The 25,257-nt window shown below is 49.0% G+C and overlaps 1 protein-coding gene and 2 long non-coding RNA genes across 3 annotated transcripts in view; all 3 read left to right on the top strand.

Annotated features, from left to right (window-relative positions):
* Nucleotides 1-1,827, top strand: part of LOC106146597 — a 2,309-nt gene extending 482 nt beyond the window's left edge. Inside the window, exons 2-3 of the long non-coding RNA XR_001231098.1 lie at nt 996-1,068; nt 1,286-1,827. This is a non-coding gene — a long non-coding RNA (uncharacterized LOC106146597). The remainder of the gene's footprint in view (nt 1-995; nt 1,069-1,285) is intronic.
* A 626-nt stretch (nt 1,828-2,453) lies between these two features.
* LOC102029973 lies at nt 2,454-6,840 on the top strand. The gene is made up of 4 exons (XR_263953.2): nt 2,454-2,542; nt 2,773-2,811; nt 3,851-4,058; nt 6,757-6,840. It is a non-coding gene; the product is annotated as an uncharacterized LOC102029973 (long non-coding RNA).
* A 1,419-nt stretch (nt 6,841-8,259) lies between these two features.
* LOC106146599 lies at nt 8,260-9,880 on the top strand. The gene is made up of 2 exons (XM_013504150.1): nt 8,260-8,937; nt 9,050-9,880. Exons 1-2 carry the CDS (start codon nt 8,566-8,568, stop codon nt 9,287-9,289), a joined length of 612 nt encoding a protein of 203 aa, XP_013359604.1. The 5' UTR covers nt 8,260-8,565; the 3' UTR covers nt 9,290-9,880.
* The last annotated feature ends 15,377 nt before the right edge of the window (nt 9,881-25,257 follow it).

The following is a 25,257-nucleotide window of genomic DNA, read 5'->3' as shown; positions in this document are numbered from 1 at the left end:
TTGGTTTTTCTCCGGTACCGGGAACCGAACTCACGACCTTGCGCTTGCCAGGCAGGCGCTTTTGCCGCTGAGCTAAATCCCCAGCCCCTTCATTCCCTTTTTAATCCTTTCCCCTCCCCTCCCTCGCTACCCCCTTCATCTCTTGATCCCCTCCCCATTGGAGAACCCCCTATCTCCCTAGTTTCTGTTACTTTTTATTTTGCTCTTTATACTTTGGGTTTCCCATGTAAAAGACACCATGTAATATTTCACTGGGTGTCTGGTTTATTTCACTTAACATTATGGCATTCATTTTCCCACAAATGACTCAGGTCTATCCTTCTTTGTGGCACGGTAATACTCCATTGTGTATAATATCACATTCTTCATTCATTCACCTGTTGATGGAAAGATATGATGCTTCCAAGATTTAGCTGTTATGATTGTGCTACTGTAAACATGGTATGCATGTATCATGGTAATATGATGTCTTTAACCCTTTCAGGAAGATACCTAGAAAGGGAATACCTGGGCCACATGGAACTTTTATTTTTAGTTTTGTTTCTGTTTTTGTTTTTTCAGAATCTCCACACTGATCTCTGTAACGGTTGTACTAGTTTACATTCCCACCAGCAACGTAGAAGGGTCCTGCCCACCCTACCCCTGCAGCCTCTCCAGCACTTGTTATTATTTGATTTCTTGGTGCTGGCTATTCTTTCTGGGGTCAGATGGAATCTCAGTGCTCAACATGTCTGGATGTTTGAGAAAAGCAAATTAAACAACACTGAGATTCCATCTCACTACGAGCTGCATCTTGACAGAGGTCCCTAAAGACACATCTGTCCTCAGCGGACTCACCATTAATCCACTGTGGCTTCGTGGCTTTCCATCCCACCCAGCAGGCTGGCTTATGTTACCATCTCTTTTTTGGTGCTGAAATTGTCCCACACTTGCTGGCCTCTTCCAGCGGTCATTCTGACTTCAGGTTCTGGCCTACTTCCTACCGCCCCTCCCAGTCCAGAAGCTGATGTTCCTCCAAGGAGCCCTCGGTGGAGAAGGCTTTGGAGACACAGATCCTAATTAAGCCAGGTGAGCGCCCTGCTATCGAGCCCCGTGACCCTGGGAGTGGGGCTGGGCTGCACACGTGTCCATGCAGGTAAACCTACACACCCGTTTCTGCATCTGCTCTTACTGAGACCCCCTAGTCTACACCGCACCGCGGAGTCCAGCCCAGCATCGCAGGCCTTGTTTTCGTCTCCTCCCTTCCCACACTTCATCTCCCGCCCCTGCCCCCATCTTTCCACAGACGCTGATTTACTCCATCAGTCCCTGTCATACCAGCCTTCACCACCGAGGAGGGCACCCAGGACGCCTGCGGCCCGAAGCCCAGCGCAGACACCTGCCCCAGCTCGGCCGCACACAGAGGCCCTCCTGACCTTACTCTCAACGGCCTGTGTCCCAGTATCCTTCTCACACGCGTGGACTCCGAGACCCCGTCAGGGTGCCCCTCACCCACCTGACACCACACTGGGTCCATCCCCCTCTGAGATATGCAATTCCCGCAAAGCCAGAGCCCCGAGTACACTTCCTCTGCCCTCGCCTGGCCTCGGACACCCACACAGGCGGAGGGGAAGAGCAGAGAAATGAACAGGGAGGTGGGGGATGCTCAGGGAGGGCCGCCCACGTCCTCGGGGCTCCCTTTCTTGGTTTCCACCTTTGCAACAAAGTGTCACCTGTCACCCTATCAGACCCTATCTGTGTTGGCCACCGGTGGCCCCAGCTTAGTCCTGTCCCCTCCCAAGTCCACATTTTGGACTGCTGGCCTCCACCATTTTGGAATTGGCAGGACCACACTATCCCATGTGTTGACCTCACTGGGAGCCAGTTATGGGAAAAGGATGAAGAGGTTTTATTTTATATTTATTTATTTATTTACTTATTTATTTTTGAGTCAGGGTCTTGCTATATAGTTCAGGCTGGCCTTGAACTCATGGCGATCCTCCTACCTCAGCCTCCTGAGTGCTGGGATCACAGGCGTGCACCACCACGCTTGGCTGGGATGAAGAATTTTAGCCTCCATCTGGAACACAGCAACCGTAGGCCAGGGACGTCACACAGCCCGCGTGTCATTCCAGGTGCTTGTGAGGTCATATCCCAGAAAGGGACACCTTTTAAGGTATCTGTCAGATTTAAAAAGTGAGAATCAGTATCTCGTATTCAGATGGTTTTATTCTTTAAATAGGGTAGCTACTCATGACCTCAGTCTTTCAGTTATCACTCCTTGTATAACTGTTTTTTAAAAACATATGGTGTACAAAGATGCTGCCCTACTACTGCAGCTGTCAGCTGTGTCATGATACAAACAGGTTGCTGTGGGTGGCGGCGTCCTCAAGTCCACATCCTGAGCCCCAGGTCTTCCTGTGCTGCTGTTGGGAAGGCGAGATTGCTGTGCATCTTGGGAAGGGCCAGCTGTCTCAGAATCTCCACCCTGCCTTGTGCAGATGCCTCCTCCTCTCCCCCTTCCGTACCCCCCATGTATGAAGCAGCTCAAGGCCCTCACCAGGTACGGCTGTCTGACCCTGGACCCCCAGCCTCCAAGAACTGTGAGCTCTCTTCCTTTATGAACTCCAAACCTCTTTCCTTTATAAACCTCTCTGCCTCAACTATTCTGTGGTAGCTACAGAAAATGGGATGAGACACAGACAGGGCAGCCTGGTGTTTGGCTTTCTGCTGAGAACAGTGGAGGCCCGTGCTGGTTATTTATTATTTCTTTGTCTGTCTGTCTGTTTTCAGCAAGGCTGAGGATTGAACCAGAGCCTTAGCACACACTGGGTAAGTGCTCACCCCTGACTCCAGGCTGCTTTGGTTGGCCTCAAAGGTCCTGAGCATCCCGGAGAGCTGTGTGCCCAAGGCCTGGCTGCCCCAGAGGTCTCCGACCGACCTGCATCTTCTGTGTATCTCTGGAGGCAAAACTTCACATTTGTCTGCCCCAGAGTTGGCCAGGGCAAAGGGGTTGCACGGTCATTTTAGTAAGGGAAAGAGCGCTCCGAGCCAAGGGACAGGGGAGCACGGGGAGGTGACCAGGAAACACATGGGGACTGATGGACAACCAGCACGCGTCTAGCGAGCTCCATTCACACAGACCCGTCTGGTGTCACCCCTTCTCTGGTGACAAGAGTGCTGTCCTCTGCCTGACACCAGGTGACAGACACCCTGGGGGTGGGGTCTGCACCTAGCTGCTGAAGGAGGCAGGAAATTCCCTCCTGTGTTTGTCACTTCATAGCTGCCTTCATGTCAAATAAGCCTCACGCCACAGGGTGCATTTTAGGGAGGCTCAGTCTGGCCTCCTTCCGGGGAATCCACCAGCACCTGAGCTACTTAGAGAACTGGTGACATCGCACTGTCACTTTGCTGTGGGCCATGGGCTGGGGCTTGAGCTGGCCTGGTGCAAGCTGTGGAGCTCTCCTCCTGTGTTCCTGAGTCTGTGTCCCTCAAACTGCCCCTGTCCTCAGCACCCTGTCCTGCCCTGGTTCTGATTCCTGCCCTCTCTGCTGTCCCATCCTGCGACAGGGCTCAAAGAGTCACTTCCACTGCTTCTAAAACATTCTGAGAGCTGGTCAGGCTGAGGGAAGAGGATTGCTAGAAGTTGAAGGCCAGCCTGGGCTACATAGTGAGTTCCAAACCAGCCTGAACTGCACAGCAAGACCCTGTCTTAAAAAAAATCTAACATATAAACAATACATTTCTTTTTTTTTTCAAAGTTCACATTTTATTTAGATTGAAATAAACTATACAAAATTGTCTCCACCAAAAATAACAGCCGTATTTTCTGTGCTATTTCTAGATACACCACAAAATATTCATTTTGTAGGTTTTCCAGGTTTTGCTTATAAATCAAGATGAGGCGGTAGATAGAGTCATGGAAAAAGACAGAAGAAAACAGACAAGTCAGCTGCCTGTATGACGGCCTCTGATTCCATAGTGACCATGAAGTGGAAGTGTTCAACACTGATCTGCTGAGAAGCTTAGAAAGATGTAGGCGCCACAAAGGATGTAAACAGCAGGTGTGGACTACCGTGGTAAGCTTTTCCGTTCAAACTTTACCTGTAACCTCTTCTTTTAAGTTCATTTCATAAAGACAAAATCTACACTGAAATCGGGTCTGCTCGTACACTTCTCTCTAGTAATTCCCTTAACTGTCCGTTACAGAATTTTAATAACACACTTAAAACTCCTACTAATCACAGGTCAGTGATGGGCTTCACCACAATGTTTTATAAAATGCATTCCTTTCTCCCACATCACCTCAAAATTCATCTTCTCAAAAATTGACAACTCCGTACCCAAAAGGGGATCCACAGTGACAGTAAGTGTAAACAACCAATTTCTACAGCCTTTTTCCTCTTGACTTTATTTCTCTATCAAGTTTATACTTTTTCTCTCCATGAATGACTACCTGTATACATTTTTATGAATACCAATAAACTGTTTTCCAATATGACATACTTCCTTTTGCTTAAAATTTCTTTGTGACATCTCCCTGCTTTAAAACTGTTTTATTAATCCAGAAAGACAGCAGGAAAAGAAAGAAAGAGAAGGAGAAGAAAAGAGAGGAAGGAAGACAAAGACAGAAAAAGAGGGAAGAGTTTGGCTTAAAGTCCCTAAAAAGCTGTGGCCACCAAGTCAGATCCTAAAACGATCCAATCTCAGAGCCGGGATAGAAGGGAGCAAAGTCAGTCCCTTTCCAAGAAGTGCGGCCTTGGAGCAGAACACAGGGCCGAGGCTCCAGGCCTCCCTCTCTGCTGTTTCCCTTGGCCCAGGCCACACGGTCATCTTCTCCCCTAACCAAAACAATGCCCGAGATGTTCAAGGTTTTGTTTTGCGTTTCCTTGAAGTCTTTAGATCTCAACTAATATTTAAGATTACAGTTCACTAGGCACCTTTCAAAAGTGCATACTTAAGTCTGAAATTTTGTCCTTTGAAAATCTCTGAAAAAATTCAAGAGCTTGGATGAGTGTCAGAATTCCACCAATTCTTTTTTTTTTGAGCCTTGTTTATAAGAACAACAAGGCCGGCTCACACATGCGAGAGCCGATTACTCATAGTCAAAAGCAGTCCTAAACCCTCAGAGCTGGCAGGTTTCCTTCCTCTCTTGTGGTGTGAGTTGTATTAATCAGCCACTGGCCACACTCTGGTTTTCCTTTCTCTAACCCACATCCTCAAGAAGAGCTGAAGAATTTTCCAGTTATGCAACTTTGCCTAATGCGGCTCTGGCGCTGGCAGGGGCGTAGGGTGGGCTTTCTTTGGGATCTATTTCATTTTCTTAGCTTATTCCCTACTTTTCTTTTTTCTTTTTTTGGTACTGGAATCGAACTCAGGACTTTGCACTTGCCAGAAAAGTGCTTATGCCCCTGAGGTATCCCCAGCCCCGTCACTACTTCTCAAACTTTTTTTTTTTTGGTCTTCTTGAGAGACAGGGTCTCACTATGCAGTTCAGGCTGGACTTGAACTCACTTTGTAGCCCAGGTTGGCCTTTAACTCGCAATGATTCTCCTGCCTCAGCCTCCCAAGTGCTTGGATTACAGGCATGCACCAATACACCCAGTTAAACATTTTAAAAAAATATTTACTAGTCCATGTTGGTGATACATAATGATTCCATTCACTGTGGGGGGTTGGAATGGTTACATCTTCATTCCTTTTTTATCCCTACCTCCTTGATCCCCATCCCACTTGCAAATGATCAATCTGTTTTCTATTATCTATCTTTCATTTTGCTGTTTAACTTATTTGCACTTTGGGTTTCTCATAGAAGAGCAACCATGCACTATTTAAACTGGGTGTCTGATTTATTTCACTGAATGTCAGGGTTTCAAGGTGAATCCATGTCCCTGCAGATGACTCAGGTTTGTCTTTCTTTATGGCAGAGTAGTACTCCATTGTGTAAACACCAGAGTTTCTTTATCCATTCATCTTTTGATGGGCATATAGGCAGCTTCCAAGATTTAGCTACTATGATCGTGCAGCTATAATCATGCATGGATCATGGTAACACGATGTCTTTAACTTTTTTTTTTTTGTTTTTTTTTTTGGTCTTCCAGAGACAGGGTCTCCCTATGCAGTTCAGGCTGGCCTTGAGCTCATTTTGTAGCCCAGGCTGGTCTTGAACTCACAACAATCTTCCTGCCTTAGCCTCCCAAGTGCTGGGATTAGAGGCGTGCACCAGTACGCTGGCTAACTCTTTCAGGAAGATGCCTGGGGAGGAAGAGCTGGATCACATGGAAGTGCTAGTTCAGTTTTTTCAGGACTCTTTGCACTGATCTCCAGCATGGTCGGATGACTTTGTGTTCCCACTAGCAATGTAGAAAGGTTCCTTTCTCCCCATGGGCACAGATGGCTCCTATCTTTACCATAAACATTTTCAAACATACCAGAAACCGAGCAAATAAAACAACGAACCCATCACTATCTCCCCTAATCACTACCATTTTTATTCTCCGCTCCCCAACATGTTTTACATCTTCAATAAGCATCTTAAAGCCTGGCCTAGATGGCCACCATTTGTCTACAACAGAAGAGAACGTCTTCCCCAGCACCGACACAGTGCCGTCAAGAACCTAGCACAGTGGACAGAAATGCTGGGAGCTACTGACAGATCAGAGCGGCCACACCTACATCCCGAGCCCAGGGCAGGGCAGCTGTGATGGCAGAGGGGACAGGGGACTCCCTGGGACCCACAGGCCCTGTGCGTCTGTCTGCCACACTCTGCTTTTCCAGATCTCCTGAAAATCCTTTTCAGACACCTTGAACCCAGCAGTACTTGGAGAAGAGGATTTGGACGAAACCGAGCTACAGCTTCACATAAGCACCTCTGTCCTTTCAGAGCTGGTCTGTGTCCACTGACATCTCCCGAAGATGGCCTGTATGCCACCTGCTCCCAGGCCTCCGCTGTCCTCTGATGTAACGACTCTCTAAGTCTCAGTAAAGTTCTCAGTAAGGTTCCTCAGTGTTATAGTCTGTGTCTAGATGTCCCTCCCAAAGCCTCATGCAGTCATTCCAATGCTGGGATTATGGGTGTGAGCACTACACCTGCCCTAGGGCAGGTAACCTACATGCAATACAAGGGACAGAAAGTCTTTTCTCTTTCTCTCTCTCTCTCTTTCTCTCTCTCTCCATTTTTTGCTCTTGTTGCTTTTGCTGTCTTCCACCATGAACTTTCTCCTTTGCCATGCCACCCTGCCTTGGAGCCAACCAAGTATGGGTTGAAACCTCCACAAACTGTGAGCTAAATAAACCTTTCCTTCCTTAATTTTGGGCATTGGTATTTTGTCTCAGCAATGAGAGAGAAAAGTCACTGAGACACTCAGTTTCCCAACTCCCTCTGGGCCGAGTTGTCCCTACATCTGGGCAGATGTGTTTGGCAACAGCCGGGAGACTTCCGTGATCACTGAGCCGGAAAGGCCCCAGGTCATGTAAATTCTATAGATAGAATTTCCAGCCTCAGGCCATGAGCCGTCTGTCCCAGCCACGAGAGTAGAAAGTTGACCTTCTCTGCTGCTCCCTGACTTTCTATGCCTGGTGGTGCCCACCCCGTGACACCAGATGTCAGCTGTAGGTCCAGTAGGAGGAGACCACCCGGCCCTCACAGTGGGATTAGGTTGAGTTCTCTATTGAGTGAACCCAGGATTCTGAAGCTGATAGGACGCAGGTACCTTCTGCCCTGGGGAGAAGCAGATGACATGCACTGAGTGTCACGTCCCCGGGTATGGCTGAGAGTAGAGGCCTTCCTGAGGGTTTCCTGAAAGGCCACAAACATGGTCCACGTTTGTGGCTGCACCCTGAACATGTTTGTAGTCTGCGTTCATTGTTACAACGCATGATATCTCTAGCAATCTGTGGCTTTTGTTCAAGATTATTTTTTTTGTCTTTTTTGAGACAGGGTCTCACCTTGAACTTACCACGTAGCCCAGGCTGGCCTTGAATGCACACTGATCCACCTGCCTCAGCCTCCTGAGTGCTGGGATTATAGGCATGCACCGCCACAGCCCCGTCAAAGTTGGATTTGAAAGCCCCAGTTTACAGCCACATGTGTCTGACAGAAGAATATGCATTAGAAATAGAACAGAGCTGTTCTTAGAAGGCTGGACCATAGCTGGTGGGGACAGGAGGCCCTCGTCGCATGAAGGCCATCAGCGTCTAATGTGAGTAAAAGGGCGGGAACTGAAGCTCACAGGGACTCAGAGCAGATGGTGGGAAGTGTCAAGGCTGGACATGGAGTCCTCCAGAAGGCCACACCCTCCAGGGAGCAGGTGTTTGGACCTCACATTCCCCTCCGTTGTCCCAATTCCATAAAAGGAAACTCAGACTCTGTCAAGATGAGGGACACCCAAGGGAGGGGACTGAAACCTCGTGCATCTGGCCGTGACACATCAGGTGTGTCCTTCTGTTTAAAGAGCCCGACAGCCAACTTCCTGCTAGTATGAAAAGTTCAGTTTCTGGGCTTAAAAAGAAAGAGAAGAGAGAGGAATCTTAAACCTTGCCTATAAAGGAATTTACTTTCTCAAATCCAGTTTTATAAACAATACCATGAAAGGCCAGAAAGAAGCTGATCCGATTGGGGTATTTGTGTTTCATTTCTCAACTTGCTGCATTCCAGGAGCAGGTTTGTGGCGTTCGGGCGGGAACGCAGTAGAAAATACCCCGGATCAGGGAAATGTGCTCATTACCATTTGGAAACGCAGAACCATGTGTTTCTCCAGCTGCCGATTTTCCAGCTCCCCGCGGGACCGCAGGATTAGTTCATCTTGGCCCAAGGACAGCATGACGGATTCTCTCGGCCACAGCAATGATATTTCCCTGGTTCAGGACAGGGACAATGGCAGGAGGCGGCCAGCTGTACAGTTGGCCCTTCAGGTTGGGGATCCAGGCTCGGCAAGTGCGGATTTGGGAGGAAATGAGGTTTGTCTTGGTGGACCAGGTGGTTCAAGCCGGTCAAGGCAGAAAAGCATTTATTATCCGCTGTCAATTTTAAAAGATAGAGTGTTTATTAAACTTTTTTTAAACTCCCAAGTTCCTCATGGCTCAGTCCCTCGTCTGGGATCTACAAGCAGCTGGCACACACTCCAAGATCCTTTTTGCTTTCCGAAGTCTGTCTTCACCAGTCTGCGATGAAAGGAAAATCAGGGTTCCTGACAATGAGCGTGCAGGCCCCACCAACCCAAGCAGAAGCTTTCTACACATGAGCCATCGCCTGCGTATTCTCAGCCTGCTTCCTTGTCTTCATTTGCTCCAAATTAAATGTTTGCCATAGGAAAACCGAGCATATCATGACCATGACGTCTAACTTCGCTTGTCATTTGTTGTGGATAAAGTTCACACCGCCTCGTGTTATGCTGTTTGCTAAGGTGCGCTTTACAGTTTGCAGTCTTTTCGCTTGTTTGGAAACATAACCTGAGATCTGTGTGGGCTTGCTGTCGGCCTCTGAGAGCTCCACATCTGTGGATTTAACCAAGCGTAGATGAAAAGTATTTGGGGCACACATTGGCTGTGGACAGACTTTGTCCCCGTCATTCCCTTCATGACACACTGTAACAATTAGTTATACCGCGTTCACGCTGCATCAGATACTGCAGATAATCGGGAGGTGATTAGAAGTCTACTGCAGGGTGTGTATACGCTGTATGCAAAACTATATTACTTTACGTGAGAGACTGGAGCTTTGTGGATTTTAGTATCCCAGGTGCAGCCTGGAACCAGTTCCCCACTGGACACCAAAGGATGACTAGAAATACACAAAACCTCAGTTATTAAATCTCAGTGTTGGGGCTAGGGATGGAGCTCTGTGGTAGAGCACATGCTTAGCATGTATGAGGCCATGGGTTCTGTTTCCAGGACTGAACAAACAACATCAGTGTTTAAAAATAATATGCAAAAAGCTGGGCATGGTGGTGCATGACTGTAATCCCAGCACTCAGAAGGCTGAGGCAGGAGGATCACCATGAGTTCAAGACCAGCCTGAACTACATAGTTACCAAAAAAAAGTAGAAATTCCTCTCATTTCATAGAACCAGGATTTCCCTGTCTGATGCCTAAATACATACTTAACTTTGATTCTACATTTGTCACAAAATACCACTTTAAGTGTTGTTGCTAAATCATCCTTTCCAAATGTAATTAAAGACAACGAAAAGGCATATGCCTCTCCTTAAATGCAACTGAGCTGAGATGAATGTTTCTGTATAAACTGGAAATTTGGGTTGTAGTAGAAATCAACCGATTGTAGTGGGGTGGGGGGGCATTTCCATGGGTCGCCTCACCTCACACCGGAAGGACGGCGACCTGCCAACTCCTGCATCAGCCCTATGTCTTCCTCACCCTCTCAACAATGCCGCCCCCAGGCCTTTGGCTTGGAAAGTCTGGAGCTACCACCAAAACCAACCCTGGCCAGCAAAAGCCCAAAAGAATGTGGGGGCAGATGTGGGGAGCTGGGAGGGCGGAAGGACAGGAGACAGCGCTGAGTCACTAGGCCTCAGACGCCCCCAGAACCCAGGAAGTGGCACTGGTGGGCCTCTGGTCAGAAGCAGAAGTCCCTGTTTTCCTCAGGCTTCTGCCATGAGCTGCCATCTTGGCTTCTAGAACCTTCTGGGAAGACTCACTCATGCCTTCGTCTACTTGCCTCTTTTTTCTGTAGCTCCTCCAAGCTGAAGCCCCAATGGCTTCTTGTCCTGGCCTTAGCCCTACTCGAGTTTCACACACAGGCCCTCCAGGACCTCGGTCTTCCTGCTGCATGCGGTATAGACACACTCACCTGCTCACGGGCTTTACCTACTCCCTCTCCTGTGATGGGTCAGTCCTGACACCAGGCGTCCCTGCTGTTGTTGGCCCTTGTGTGTGGCAGGGACACTATTTGTCTACACTCTCTCCTTTGTCCTAGTTATGAAAAACCCAATTTTGTTCAGGGTGGCACCATACCCAGCTAAAATATGCCATTAGGGGTGACCAGTAACATAGTTCTGAGTTGTGTGGGTAGTTTGCTAGGGATTTCTGGAAATACTTTGTTTTCGAGATTATTCAGTTTGTCTTCCTTCTCTTGGTCTTTATCTTTCTACATGGGTTGCAGACTTGAGGCTGGAGCTGGGGCAGCTATCTTGAGACCATGGGCTGAAAAAAGTCACCCACTAAGGATGGTGGACAAAAAGCTGAATGATGTCCAGGCTGGCCGGGAAGCCACACCTGCCCCAATCTCTGGGAAGACCAGGGTAAGAGTACAAATGGAGGACTACGCAGCATGTATGAATTTTAAAACTCCTGGCACGTGAACAAGATGTCAGCTATGTACTCTCCCCAGCATGACGACATACTTCATTATGACAAGAGTTTAAAAGTATGTGTCAAGGTATGGTTTTAGGTGTCTGCAAAATACCAAAGTCAACTAAATATTTTAGTGCACTTCTCTGTATTCCAGGGAAGTTAGTTGTCAGTTATGATTACGCCTTGGCATTAGCGTTTGGAGGACCGGTTATCTGTGTAGAGAGGCGAGGATGAGACTTTTCAACAAGTAATCCAGGATAGAGCCTGGAAAGTTTCCTCTTTGGTTTAGTTTTATTTTTTAAAAGTAAATCTTGAATTCAGGCTCATGTCGTTACGGTTGATGCCTTTTGCAAGAGAAGTAAACAAACCCCTCTGACCCTTGTTTGTTGAGAGGATATTTTTGGCCCAAGCTTGAAGGAGGGCGATTCGACTCCATCTTTTATTTCTTGAACACGGCTCTGGAAACTGAACTAAGCCAAATAATTATGAAAACACTTTCATAAGATAAAGTTTAAAGAAGTTCTTTATAGAGACACATGGTGGATGATAGCTTTCCCTTTTCTAAATAGCAGTAGCCTGGGTCACACAGAAGGCAAACTTAATAGGTAGCTATTATGCCAACCACAGAGCACTCTGAATTCCGTGGTGGCAGATTCTCTGACCTCATCTCTGACATGCAGAGACTTCAGTCTTGTGATTTCACATTCAGAAATATATTCTTTCCACAGCCCTTCTCCTGCAAGTGGTTGCAGAGAGAGGTTTCTAGAACCTTCCTTGAACAGGCAGAAGAAAATGATAGGGTTTGCACTACATATGAGAGTACGGGTGTGGATGGACCAGGCCCCCGCCTGGCCCAACCTGAAGCCCTCCTGCTGTGAGCTCTGGTCCTTCCTTTCTTCGTCCATCCCTCCTTTTCTTCCTTCCTTTTTTTCCCTTGGAGTGGGAACTGAACCCAGGGCCTTTGCACTCACCAAGCTATACCCCCACCCCTTCTTTTTAATTTACAGTTACTAAGTTGCCCAGGTTGCCCTTAAACTTGCCATCCTTTTGCCTCAGTCTCCAGAGTAGCTGGGGCAACTGGCGTGCACTGGTGCCTACCGCACAGGTTCATCCTGTCTTTCTCTGTCCACCCTCAGCTTCCCTAACTCTGCACAGCCTGTGCCGGGGTCTCCTGGTGACATTCCATAGCGGACAGGGCCATGCAAGCGCGCACGGGAGGTGCTGGCCAGCCCCACATATGCGGAATCTACACAAGGGTGTGTGTTAGGGAGCAAACGAAGTCCTCCTGCCCCCCAAATCACAAGTTGGAGCCCTAGCCCCAGTGTGGCTGGATGGGGTAGCAGCGCCTTTAAGGAGGTCATCACGGGGAGATGAGGCTGTACAGTGGGTCCCCACCCCAAGGACTAGTGTGTTCTGCTCAGAGAGAGACCCAAAAATGGAGCTGCACCATCACCCCAAAAGCTTGGGCACCCCCGTGGGTTTGGTGCCTTCCTCCTCACCCCGGTGCTGGAATCGGGGGTTGAGAGCAAAGGATTCCGGGAGGGACTGGCACAGCCCCGAGGTCGGCTGTTTGGCTGCAGGGGAAAGGGCGGGGCGGGTTATTACCACAGACCCGCCTCTGATGAGCACCCTCCTTGCAGGAACCCCACCCACCCTCCACGAGGACTTCGGGCCTCATTTTAACTCCTGCGGGCGTGCGGCTCGGATAATAGCACGTCTGTGTTAGAGAGGGTAGACTGAGGCTGACAGAGGTTATGCTCCTCGGCCAAGCTGAGCGTCCAAGTCTCAACTGTGCCCTTGTGGGGAAGATAAGGGCGGTTCCTTTGGGCCGTGCTGCAGCAAGGGGATATTTTGGGAAATTACTATAATAAGCTGAATTATATCGTAGGCTTCACAGAGGCTCCATAAAGAGACAGCATCTGCGGAGCTGCTCCACCCCAGCCGGGGCGCTGATGCCCCTGGGTGGCGCTTAGCCTGGGCTCGGGATTCTTTATCTGTAACTACTTCAAGACAGCAAACCTTTTCATAGACACAGGCCCATTCATTGTCTCTCTGGGTCATTTTCTTAAAAGTATAAGAAAAACTCCGGGTCAAAGAAGCTTTTTCCGTGTGACTCTGCTCACATTGGGTTTTGACATGGCAGACCACGCCCGGTTCCCCTATTTCCTCTTGGAAATCCTCTCAACCAATGAAGCACAAATCTTAGATAAAAGTGGGACAGACGTCCACCCTGAGCTGCACTGGATGAAGAAGAAGGGCAAATGGAGGCAAGTTCACCCAGAAGAACTGTTTACCCTTCCAGAAGGTTCTGGAAGATTCTGCAGTAGGATGTGGGACTGTTTTTCTGTGGCCAACTGGGAGCAGGATTTTTACAGAGAGCTGTTAGACGCTGCCTCCTGCTCTTTTAGGCCAGATGTGTGGTAGAGTCTTGTTCCGATGAATCACTGAAGGGTCTTAAAAATGCCGCCTGTTCTTCAGGGCTGTCACTTCTCTTCAAGCTCTGCTGGCCTCGGAGAGCAGGTGTTCCCGGCAGCTCTTGCCCGTTTGGTCAGGCTGCCATTTGCAGGCAGTGCTGAGTGGGTGAGCTTAATGCTAGGGTGCAGAGGGCGGGTGTGCCCTTGGCGGGCACACGGGGAGCTACCCTCTCCAAAAGGCCCCCCAGGTCGGGAAGCTGAGATTTTGGTCTCTGGTTCCCCGACTCCAGCTTTGCTTAGGAAGCTGCTGGAAATGTGGTCCATGAGGAGGAGGAATGGGAATCAAAAGAAACCAGGATGAGGCAGACAGGAAATCCCAGAAACGGGGCTTCGGCACTGAGCAGAGGGAATTTCCAGGGGGGTGGTGAAGGGAAATCTGAGGGCAGAGGGAACTTCAGGTTGAGCAGGAATCAGATGCCCAGGGCTCCAGGGAAGGGTGTCCTGGAAACACACACACACACACACACACACACACACACACACAGAAGAGACTGATTATCAGATGGTCTAATACACAGGGCTCAGGTACAAGCAACACTAAGAAAATCCGAAAAAGGAGGCAAACTACTAACTTTTATTATTATACCTAAATAATCCTTAGGGGGCTGGGGATTTAGCTCAGCGGCAAAGCGCCTGCCTGGCAAGCGCAAGGTCGTGAGTTCAGTTCCCAGTACCGGAGGAAAAAAAAAAAAACAACAAAAAAACCAAAACTAAATAATCCTTAGGTATATTAGGAAGATGGGGTGGGGGCAACAACACAAAATCCTCAGCTATAAATCCACGTAGGATTCCTTCCGGGAGGCTCCACGGATACCAAAGTCTGCGGTGCTCAAATTCCTCATAACTATGGTGTATTTGCTTACAACCTGTGCATACCAGGCTACGCCTAAACCATCTTTAGATGCCTTATAATGCCCACTACAATGTCAGTGCTGAAGACGGGGTTGTTATATTGTATTGTCTAGGGAATAAAGACAAGAAGAACGGTCTGTCCATGTTCAGTGTGGACTCAAATTTTTAAGAAAATTTTTTGACCCATGGTTGTTTGCATTTGTGGGTGTAGAACCCATAGGTACAGAGGGCCAACTGTAGCTAACTGTAGTTAAAATATGGAAGTCATTTAGCAGCATAATTCGCTAAGAACTGAAAGCACCCCAGGGATGTGGTCGGAGAGGCTTGTGTTTCTGCCTTGTAATAAGCCCGTAACCCCCCTTAGCCAAAAATATTTAAAACTGATGTTTTAACTGTATAAAAAGAAAAATTAAAAACACTCTTGCCTTGTGATCAAGTGACTTGCTCAGCCATTGCAGAAGGCAAGTTCAGCCCCATCTGTGAACCCTGAAGGTCTCCTGCCCCTTGCTGGCTCGGGGTCCCAGCCAAGCTGAGCACACTCTAAGGGTATAATTAGAACGTGTTGCTCATGATAGAGACGATTTGTTACATAATGAGACTTCTGTGGTATCATAAAGACTGGGAAATGCGATTCTGTTTGGTAATTTCTAATGCAAAGGGCTTTATGCTTGATTCCATACAGAATGAAAGAGAATATTTTGGTTTCTGTAGTTTTCACATATGTTGAAATAAACCTTCCTGTGTTCCTTACCTAAATACCGGGTCCATGTCATAGTCCGGGAGCATGAGAGGTCTCTCACCCTCCGGGTACCAGAGGACCCACATGTCTTCATCCTTGAGCCAGAGCTGTGATTAATGTGTTTCCACCTGGTAGGTTTCTTTAAAAACCAATACTCTGTGAACAATCCTTTAATCATATTTAACATCACTTTATAATATTATAATAGTACTATATAACATAAGAATATGTTAATTTATAATAACAATTATTACTCATAGTAATGATTTATAATAATGTAGTATAGTAATTTACATTCTTCCAAAAGGATTTTAAGACAGACAGTAAAATAATAAAAATCAGTAAGAATAATAGTTTTAGTAATAGTTTGCCAAAATTAGAAGCAATCAAGATGTTCTTCAGTAAGAATGGAAGAAAAACCTGTAATCCCAGCACTTGGGAGGCTGAGGCAGGAGGATCACCGAGAGTTCTAGGCCAGCCTGGGCTACATAGTAAGTTCAAGGGCAGCTTGAGCTGTATAACAAAACCCTATCTTCACCTCCACCTTCCCCCCCCAAAAAAGAATGAAAGAAACTATGGTAAATCTAGGCCATAGAATATTATTCAGCAATAAAAAGGAATCAACATGCCACAAAAAGACAAGGAGAAACCTCAAACACATAAATCTGAAAAGCTGATATAATGTATGATCCAACTATGGGAGATTCTGGAAAAGCCAAAACTATGGAAACATCTGGTTACCAGGGAGCAGCAAGAGACAGGAGGTGACACACAGGGGCCTTTCAGAGCAGGGAAACGACTAGTGTGTGTATTATAGTGGTGGACACTGGTCATTAGGCAGTTGTCAAAACCCATACAACATGCCAGCCGTGGTGACACATGCCTGTAATCCCAGCACTTGGGAGGCTGAGGCAGGAGGATCTTTGCGACTATGAGGCCAGCCTGGGCTGCAAAGGGAGCTCAAGGCCAGCCTGAACTGCATAATGAGACCCTGTCTCAAAAAGACAAAACAAAACCAAACCCACAGAACACCAAGAATGAATCCCAAAGTCCACCCTGGGCTGAAGTTAATAATAAAGTATCACCACCACTAGCTCAAAATCGGACGGTGCGTACCACACTCATGCACCACGTTACTCATGAGAGACACTGTAGCCAGACAGCCAAGGAGAGGAATACTCTACCTTCTGTTCAATTTTTCTATAAACCTAAAACTGCCCAGCCAAATCATTTTTTTTTTTTTTTTAAATCGGTATACGTCAAACCATCAAAATAAGAGTGGAGGAGGCTGGGGATACGGCTCAGTGGCACAAGGGCCTGCCTAGCAAATGCAAAGTCCTGATTTTGATTCCTGGTACCAAAAGAAAAAAAAAGACTGCTTTTGTGTGTGTATGTGTGTGTGTGTCTGAGACAAGGTCTCACTATGCAGTTCAGGCTGGCCTTGAGCTCACTTTGTAGCCCAGGCTGGCCTCGAACTCACAATGATCCTCCTGCCTCAGCCTCCCAAGCGCTGGGATTACAGGCGTGCACCACCACGCCCGCCTTCAAGGACTGTCATTTAATAAAAAAAAAAGCGCGAAGGGACAGGCACTGCACTCCAGCACTGGAGTTAATGAAGTGCAGCTGGACACAGCATCCACTCTGGATTCTCGGAGCGGCACATCAGAGGAGCGATGGGTTACACAGAGCACTTTGTCTTCCAAAAGAAAACAGACCTGTCCTTCGGGAGACACGGCCACCGCACTGTCTCACAGTGTTTATTCCCGAGGGACAGACAGCGTCATCGGTGAGGGGCACGGCTGGACCCTCACTAGAAGTCTTGTGTATTTCCACTCACATCAACCTCTGATTTAAGAAGTCCAGGAAGAGCCGGGGCTGCCTTCTCCTGGAATCCGGGCAGACTAGGTGGGCCAGCAGGGCCTGGACGTTTCCTTCTTCCAGATGAGTACTTATCACGATCCAACTTTAAAACGAGGTTAAGAGTGTTTATTAGTACGCGCCTGCAGCATGTAATGACTGCATTCATCACCAGGGGCTGGTCCACGCGCATCACACATCTTAGTTCTTCTGTCCCCTCTCCCTTCCCTCCCTCCCCCGCCCTCCATCTGCCCGGCCCTCCCCATTTGCAAAAGATCAGTCTCCCTGTTTCCCATCATCTTTTACTTTGCCCTTTAGTTTACTTAGACTTCAGGTTTCTCATACAAAGAAACCGCGTGTTGCTGAGGCTCGTGCGTCTAGTTTACAGCGTGCAACACTGCGGTCTCCAGGCGCATCCATTTTCCAGCAAGGGATGCTCCTCAGTTCAAAGCTCAGCCGAGGCTGGGCCAGACAGATCTCATTTGCTTATTTTTTGAAACAAGCTCTGCTGTCAGAATGAATGCATTCGTGGCGTTCTTATTCTGCTTGCTGTAGGACAGGGAGCCCCCATCGTTTCCGGAGGAGGAGGCCCAGCCGGCACACAGGGCTGGCTCCCTGGCACACAGCTAGTGAATGTGCGGCTGGGCTTCTGCATATCAGCTAGGCAAGATGCCTGCCTCCGCCACTAACATCAAGTTACCTCGCTGGGTCAGGCCAAATTCTAGGGCACTCATTAGGTCCCGGAAGGAGAGCACGTGCCTGTGCCCAGGTAGGCAGCCTGATTGCGTCCTACTCCAGCCACCTGCCCAGCTCTCGGCAGACACCTGCTCTTTGGGGTTGCAGCTTTTCCAGCCCATGTCGCACGACACACCGGCCTAGGAGCAGAGGGACAGGTGCAGAATTCGAGATCTGTGGTTAAAAGGCCCAGGAAATTCTGATCCTCTGCCCGTCCCGACACTCTCTGCCTCTCTGCCCCAAACAACACCCAACGCATTTCAGAGGACGCTCTTGTGACATTTCCTGTTGGCCTAACCGCTGAGACTTCGGAGTGGACAGAGGGGACACCGAGGCTCTGTCAGCAGATTCCTGGCAGTCGGGACCTGGGCCTCCGTGCTGTGACCGCACTGACCTTCCTGGTGGGGTGTTTCTTCTGCCGCTTGAGGAGAGCCCTCCCTGCAGCCCTCTGGTTTCCCAAAGGCTGGAGACATTTTTTTGTGGGGATAAGAAAGGGATGGTGTGGATGAAGCGACTTCTGCTATTCTCTTTTTCTTTTTTTTGTTGTCTTTTTTGAGACAGAGTCTCGCTATGCAATTCAGGCTGGCCTTGAGCTCACTTTGTAGCCCAGGCTGGCCTCAAACTTGCAATGATCCTCCTGCCTCAGCCTCCCGAGTGCTGGGATTACAGGCGTGCACCACCACGTCCGGCTGACTTCTGCTGTTCTCAAGACTGAAACTCTCTGAATGCTAATTCCCCAGCCATGACTTCTCTGCCGTATTACTATGATGGTGACAGTGACTGTTTTACAGTGGTGGGCGCGGACACCAGGGCCTCATGCCTGCCAGGCAAACACCACTGAGCTACGCACCCAGTCTGGCTCTGCTGCCATCTTGTAAGGTTGCTAACACCACTTTGTGACCAATAGCTCTAGAACAAAACACATGCCTGGGCTTTCATTGTCCCCTAAAGACAAAGAACCTACTCCGACCCTCTCCTTAGAGGTCCAAGCTGCCGGAGATGACAGATGAGCCATGCTTTTGCTAGGGCTCTCCCCCCACCACGCCCCCCCCCCCCCCCCCCCCGGGCAGCATGCAGCATTCACACGAGTGTCTACACAGCGTGGGTTCCGCGTTAGGGGACGATTACTGAAGCTACTGCCTCTCCGATAAGTGCAACCATCCCCTGAGAGCTAAATTCACGCTACATCTTGAAGAATTCCCTGGTCAGAAGTGAGAAATATAAACTGCATTTTTATCTTTAAAAAATAAAAAGATGTGATCATCGTTTTGTTCTTTGAGTTCTAAGAGCTTTCAAATATCTGTTCTTCAGATGAGGAAGGCAGATATTTTTTTGTATTATACCACGGAGAAGAATCTATTTTCTTGAAAGGGAAGATGTGGGCTATGTGCACGGCCAGGTGTTCTTTAAAGGATACATGTCTTGACAAATAGAAACGTTTTTGAAATAGTAGCAAGCTTTAAAAAAAAAGGAAGTGGAGTAAAAAATGAAAACACTGCAAATCCTCTGATAATTACTAGGAACAGAGGAACCGCCCCAGCGCTGATCAGGGTGGATGGGTCCTCACCCTGCACGCACACCGGAATGCACTATGTTCAGGTGCTTTAAGAATTTTTGAAGACGGTGTGGATTTTGCAATGAGATTTACATGCAACTAACTCATGAGGAGTTTGTTCTGTGCTCCTTCCTGTGCCGCCTTCTCTGTTCACCCAGCCAGGCCTTCGCGGTTCCTGGAAGTCCCTGAAGAACCGGAGCTGAAGGTCAGGGCCACGTTTGCCCCATCCGGGCAGGAACAATTGGTGTCAATCTCCACCTCTCTCGGAATGCGGCCGGGTGGGGAGGGGGAGGGGAAGGGGAGGGGAGGCGGGGGCGGAGGCCTCACGGCTCAAATCTGGCTGGGCCCAGGCCTCACGGCTGCTCTTCCTGCCCTGTCACTCCTGCCTACCTCTCTGTCCGGTGGCCTTCAGGCCGGCTGCCTCCCTTTGTCTGCCTCTTGGCCGGAGAGCCAGCTTGCTGACCCTTTGTGTCCAGACCTCCCGACCCTCACAGCTGATGGAGACTGATGTTTTCAACACAGTGAACTGCACAGTACAGGAAACTCTGGAGACGGAAAAATCCAGGAATCTTGTCTGGAGTTTTCGTTTGGCAATTATCTTATTATGCGTATTCTCTTTTATTAATAATTAATTAATAATTTGTTTTCCATGCGTCGCGTTAACATGCATTCCTCTAGAAAAGGTTTCTGAACGTGCGCTGGCAGATTCTGGCTCAGATACTCTAAGGAGACCCCACTGCAAAGACTCAGCCAACCACCCATTCTTGGTGCTCTTGTGGTGGAAGCCAAGGCTTGGGACCGTTAAGGTACCTATCCCAGGTCATGTAGAGAGTGGGAGAATGAGATAAAAATCAGGCCTCTGCTTGCTAATCTCGAGTTCTCTGCACACATTGCTTCTCAGAATGCTCTGGTTTGGATCTTAAATGTCCCTGGAAGGTCCAGGTGCTGAAGGCTTGGTCCCCACCTGTGGAGTATTGAAAGATGGTGGAATCTTTAGGAGGCGGGGCTTATTGGGAGGAAGTGAGATCCTTGGGGGTGTGGCCTTTGAGAGGATACTGGGAAGCAAGTCTCTCCTCTTTCTCTCTTACCACTTCCTGGTCACCATGAGGTAAGCAGCTTTGTTTCACATCATGGCCCCAAACCGTTGACCGACCAACAATGGACTGAGACCTCTGCAACCATAAACCAACAAAAGCCTTTTTCCTTATCCAGTTGACTATCTTAGATATTTTGTCAGGGGGATAGGAACCTGACTAACACACAAAGGAAAGTTGGACCAGAGGAAGGTCTGGGCATTTTACAAAATAAAAATTTTCTAGCAATGTTGTGTATCTTTCCTGAGCCATACACATCCTAGGCTAGGATTTTCACCCCTGGAAACACCCTGCCCTGACCCTGCACCCTCCTGGCCCTGGAGGGTGGTGGCCTTGCTGAGAAGCCCCCGGATCTACGCTGATGGAAGCTATTTGTATGGAGGAGCTGGAAGACCGCCTTCCAGGATCCCACATGCCCCGTGTTGCTGACTGGAATCAGACAAGCGTCCCATCAACATGACAGGACCACTTAAGTGGCTGCAAGGATGAAGGACCCCGAGCAGCCTGAGATTTTGTTTTTGAGGACAAAGGTTCGATGCCTGGAGACCCACACACAGGACAGCGGATCACAGGACCAAGGGCTCATTTCTGTCTGAAACACTACAATCCCGTGTAGACGACACCTGAATCCAGTTTCCACCTAGGGTAAGGGAAGAAGAAGGGGACAAGGAAGGCAGAGCCCCAGAGTGACCAGAGTTCCTGGTTACACAAAATGAGTGGTGTTCACAAGATGAACTTTGGGTGGTTTCCAAATGCCAGCAAATGTCTAAATAGTTCTTTTTGTTTGTTTGTTTGTTTTTGGTTTTTTTTTCCGGTATCAGGGATCGAACTCATGACCTCACGCTTGCCAGCAAATGTCTAAATTTCAAGAATCAGACAATGTCACTGTATCAGCTGGGGCTCTCCTCAGAAACAGAATCAATAAGGATCTATTTGTGTTTTAGGGAGGAATTGGTTTGATGATTCTCGTGGGTGCTGGAAAATCTAAAATCTGCAAAACAGGCCAGATTTCAGCTAATAGCTGAGGCTGCATTTGGAAGGGTTTGTTTTGTTTTTAATTGTGATTGCATACTATAAGCAACATACTATAAGCTAAGTAGCTTATCAACAGCAGAAACTTCTGTCTCCCAGCTCCGGAGACCTGGAGGTCAAAGGTCAAAGCAGAGGCAGCTTCCCGGAGTGTCTGGTGAACACGGTCCTCCAGCTCACAGGGGGCGGATTTTTGCAGTGTCCTTGTCTGAGAGAAGGCACAAGCGCTCCTGCAGGACCCGGGACAAGGACATCATCCCATCCACTATCTCCACCCTCCCTGGCCCAAACACTAGCCCATCAGAGGTTAGGATTTCAACTTACAACTTTGAGGGGACATAGCATTCAGACCACCGGCGCAGTAAAGTAGACATAACAGAAAATTTATAATTCTTAGCATTTTTTTAAGTGTGTCATTTGGGAGCGTTGAATCCATTCACACCGCTGGGTAAGCATCACCGCCACTGATCCTCAGAACATTCTCACCTCCCCAGCTGAGACTCGGAGCCCTACAAGGCTGGACTCCCCCTTCTCCTTCGACCCCAGCCACCAGCTGGAGGCAGTTTCTTCTGTGGAGACCTCAGTTGTTTCTGAGGGCTCCAGTTCCCTGGAGAAGCCCCTACTGGGAGTCACCTCCTTTATGTCAAGCCAGCCCGTTGCGGGTGCGTGGACCCACATCTGCCAAACGTGTCCACAGCAGCCCAGTCACACTGACTGCATGCCCGGTCCCACTGACACAGAAAACCACCCAGCATGGCGACACTTTTGGACGCGTCTTTTTGGTACGTCCAGGTTTCTGATGCTGTTAAAATTCACACTGACACCAATGTGCCTGCATAATCCTGAGCGATAGGATTGAAAACCAGGGTGAACGCTTAAATTAAAAACCACAACCGTAAGAGATACACTGCCACTCTCCCTTCCCCTAACGCCGGGCGCCCCGACCTCCTCACGCTCCTGCACACGGGCCGCTCCCCAACCTGATCCCTTTAGCTGCAGTCTCCGCTTCTCAGCTGCAGACCCGAATGGCTTGCTCCTGGAAAGGGTGCTGTCCCCCAGGGTCCCCTAGCAGCTGGGAGCTGCTCCGGAGGGAAACGCAGGACCCGCACGGTCCCAAGTCCCACTAGGAAGCCGCTGCCACCCCCACTTCTAGGATGCAGTCACGGGGGGGCCCCGTCCCTAATCTAGAACCCACAGTGCCCCACATACTCATCACTCACCAGGCCCCTGACTGCCACCTGCCAGCCCGAGGGCCCTCCCTGCCTCCTGCTCCTGTGCCCGAGTCCAGGCTCTCATTGCCCCCCACCCCCGCGATATTGCAGCAGCCACCACCAGCTCTCTGCCTTCGGTGTTGGTGACAGCGTTTCCGGTGGTGACCCTCCCACCCTCCGGCCTCCATGGCTCTTCTTCACTGCTCACCTTCCGCAAGACTCTCACGGTCCCGGAAACCTCCAGAGTACCAACTTCCTGCAGCTCCTTTCCTGATAAACCTGGGGCTTGGCAAACTACGGCCCTTTGCCTGTCTTGTACTTTTAAAAACCTCCCTGCACATTTTAAAAACTGAGACGTAATTTACATACCGTAGAGCTCAAACTTTTTTTTTGAGACAGGGTCTTGCTATGCAGTTCAGACTGGCCTCGAACTCACTATGTAGCCCAGGGTGACCTCCACCTTGCAGCAATCCTCCTGCCTCAGCCTCCCCAAGTGCTGGAATTACAGGTGTACACCACCATGTCTGGTGAGTTCAGAGTTTTAAAGTTCATAATTCTATGGCTCTTAGTGGAGTCACAGAGCTGTACAACCCACACCATTGTCTAATCCAGAGCATTTTCAGCAAGTATCATAACCATCACTCCCACTGCCCCCAACCCTGAAGCCTGGGGAAGCCACTAATCCACTGTGTGTCTATGGCTTTGCCTGTCCTAGACATTTTGTACAAATGCTGTGTTACTTGTAGTCTTTTGTGTCTGGTTTCTTTAATTCAGCATGATACCGTCAAGATTTATCTGTGTTGAGGCTAGAATATAGGTCAGTGGCACAAGCACCTGTCTAGCAAGTGCAAGGTCCTGAGTTTGATTCCCGGTACCGCCCCAAAAAAGATTTATCTGTGTTACACCATGTATAAGAATGTCTTCCTTTTGGGGAGCAAATAATATTCCATTACATGGTGGGACCACACTTTATTTATCCATTCATGAGTTGATGAACATTTGGGTATCATAAATAATGATGTTAGGAATATTCAGGCACACATTTTTGTGTGGACATATGTTTTTAGTTCTCATGGATAAAAATATACCTAGGAGTAGAATTCTTCGGTCAGATGGTAACTCTGTTTAACTTCTTCCAGACTGTTTTCTACAAACTCTGCATTATTTTACATCCCCACAAACAATGGATGAGGGTTCCCACTTGTCCACATCCTCCCCAACACTTGTTGTTATCTCTCTTTTCCACCACAGTCATCCTCGTGGGTGTGCTGTAGCTTGTTTTTGTTTTTATATGGCCTCCAAGCTAAGAATAGCTTTGACCTTTTTAAAGGGATGTAACACACGCGCACACACACACACACACACACACACACACACAAAATACATGGCAGAATTTATATGTGGCCTAAAATATTACTGTCTGGCCCTTTAAATCTGGCCACTTAATCCAGGCAAAAACCAGGATTTAACTTTACTTTTCTCTCCAGTGTGCGTGGCTGGCTTTTCCTCTCCTCTTGGTATCCACTCTGCTTAAGGTCCGGATTAGATCTCGTTTCCTTGGGGAAAACCTTTCTTGGTCCCCTTCCCATTCTGTCCATGCTTTTATCCCTAGTCTACCCAGGGCCCCTGGGACAGGGACTGGGGCTATGGTTTCTTCTTCCTAGGCCAAGCCTAGGGCTGAGCATGGCACAGGAGGATTGGGTGAACTCCAGCCCCACAGGGAGAGCTCAAAATATAATCAGAAAGACACAGCTCACGTTACAAGATGGCGCTGAGCCACGGGAGTAACTTGGTACTGAGAGTATTTATTGAGCACCCATGGGTGGGCAGCATGGCAGGGGAACAGCTGCTGGAAAAAGCCTCCGTGCTGACATGCCCGTCGCTGCCTCACCACCCCTCCGCAGGACAGGGTCCCTTCCACCAGCTGTCTGACCCTGCAGCTCCCCTTCCTCAGCCTGGCGAGCTCCCTAGTGGTGGCTTTTGAGCGCTGGCCCTGCGGTGGACTGCATGTCGTTAGAGTTCCTTAAGGAGTCCTCAGGGGTCTTCCTTCTCCATCCTCTAGATCTGTCTGAGGCCAGGGTAGCCCCTTGCCCCGATCTGACCAGCGAGTACCCGTGGGAGGGGCGGGCGTGTCTGCAGGTGCGGACACTGGGGGCAGGCGCACCTGGTCCCGCCTCCTCCCTCCTGCTGTGGAGGCTGACGGCACCTCCAGGGACTCCACCAGCCAGAACCCTCCTGATCTTGTTGGATACGCCGCGTGGGAGCCATAACCTCATTCAGCCGTCCTGTGGGAGTTCCCTGGAGGGGTGTATCTGGGGCAGCGGCTGTGGGAGAGGGGGTGACCCAGGTCAGGCAGGATGGGCAGGGCTGGGGGAGCTGGAGGGCGGGGGAGGCCCTGGGAAGCGTTGGCTGAGATGGCTGC

Source organism: Chinchilla lanigera, unplaced genomic scaffold (assembly GCF_000276665.1).
Source record: "Chinchilla lanigera isolate Chin_1 unplaced genomic scaffold, ChiLan1.0 scaffold00085, whole genome shotgun sequence".
In the NCBI taxonomy this organism is placed as follows: domain Eukaryota; kingdom Metazoa; phylum Chordata; class Mammalia; order Rodentia; family Chinchillidae; genus Chinchilla; species Chinchilla lanigera.
The sequence above is the reverse complement of the archived record's forward strand: the minus strand, read 5'-3'. Positions and strand labels throughout refer to the sequence as shown.

Bases quoted from the DNA above. Each gene is read 5' to 3' on its own strand.
- LOC106146599 (XM_013504150.1), top strand. From the start codon at position 8,566: ATGAAAGGCCAGAAAGAAGCTGATCCGATTGGGGTATTTGTGTTTCAT. The intron at 8,938-9,049 runs GTTTGTCTTGGT...TAAACTCCCAAG, and splicing joins CGGATTTGGGAGGAAATGAG to TTCCTCATGGCTCAGTCCCT.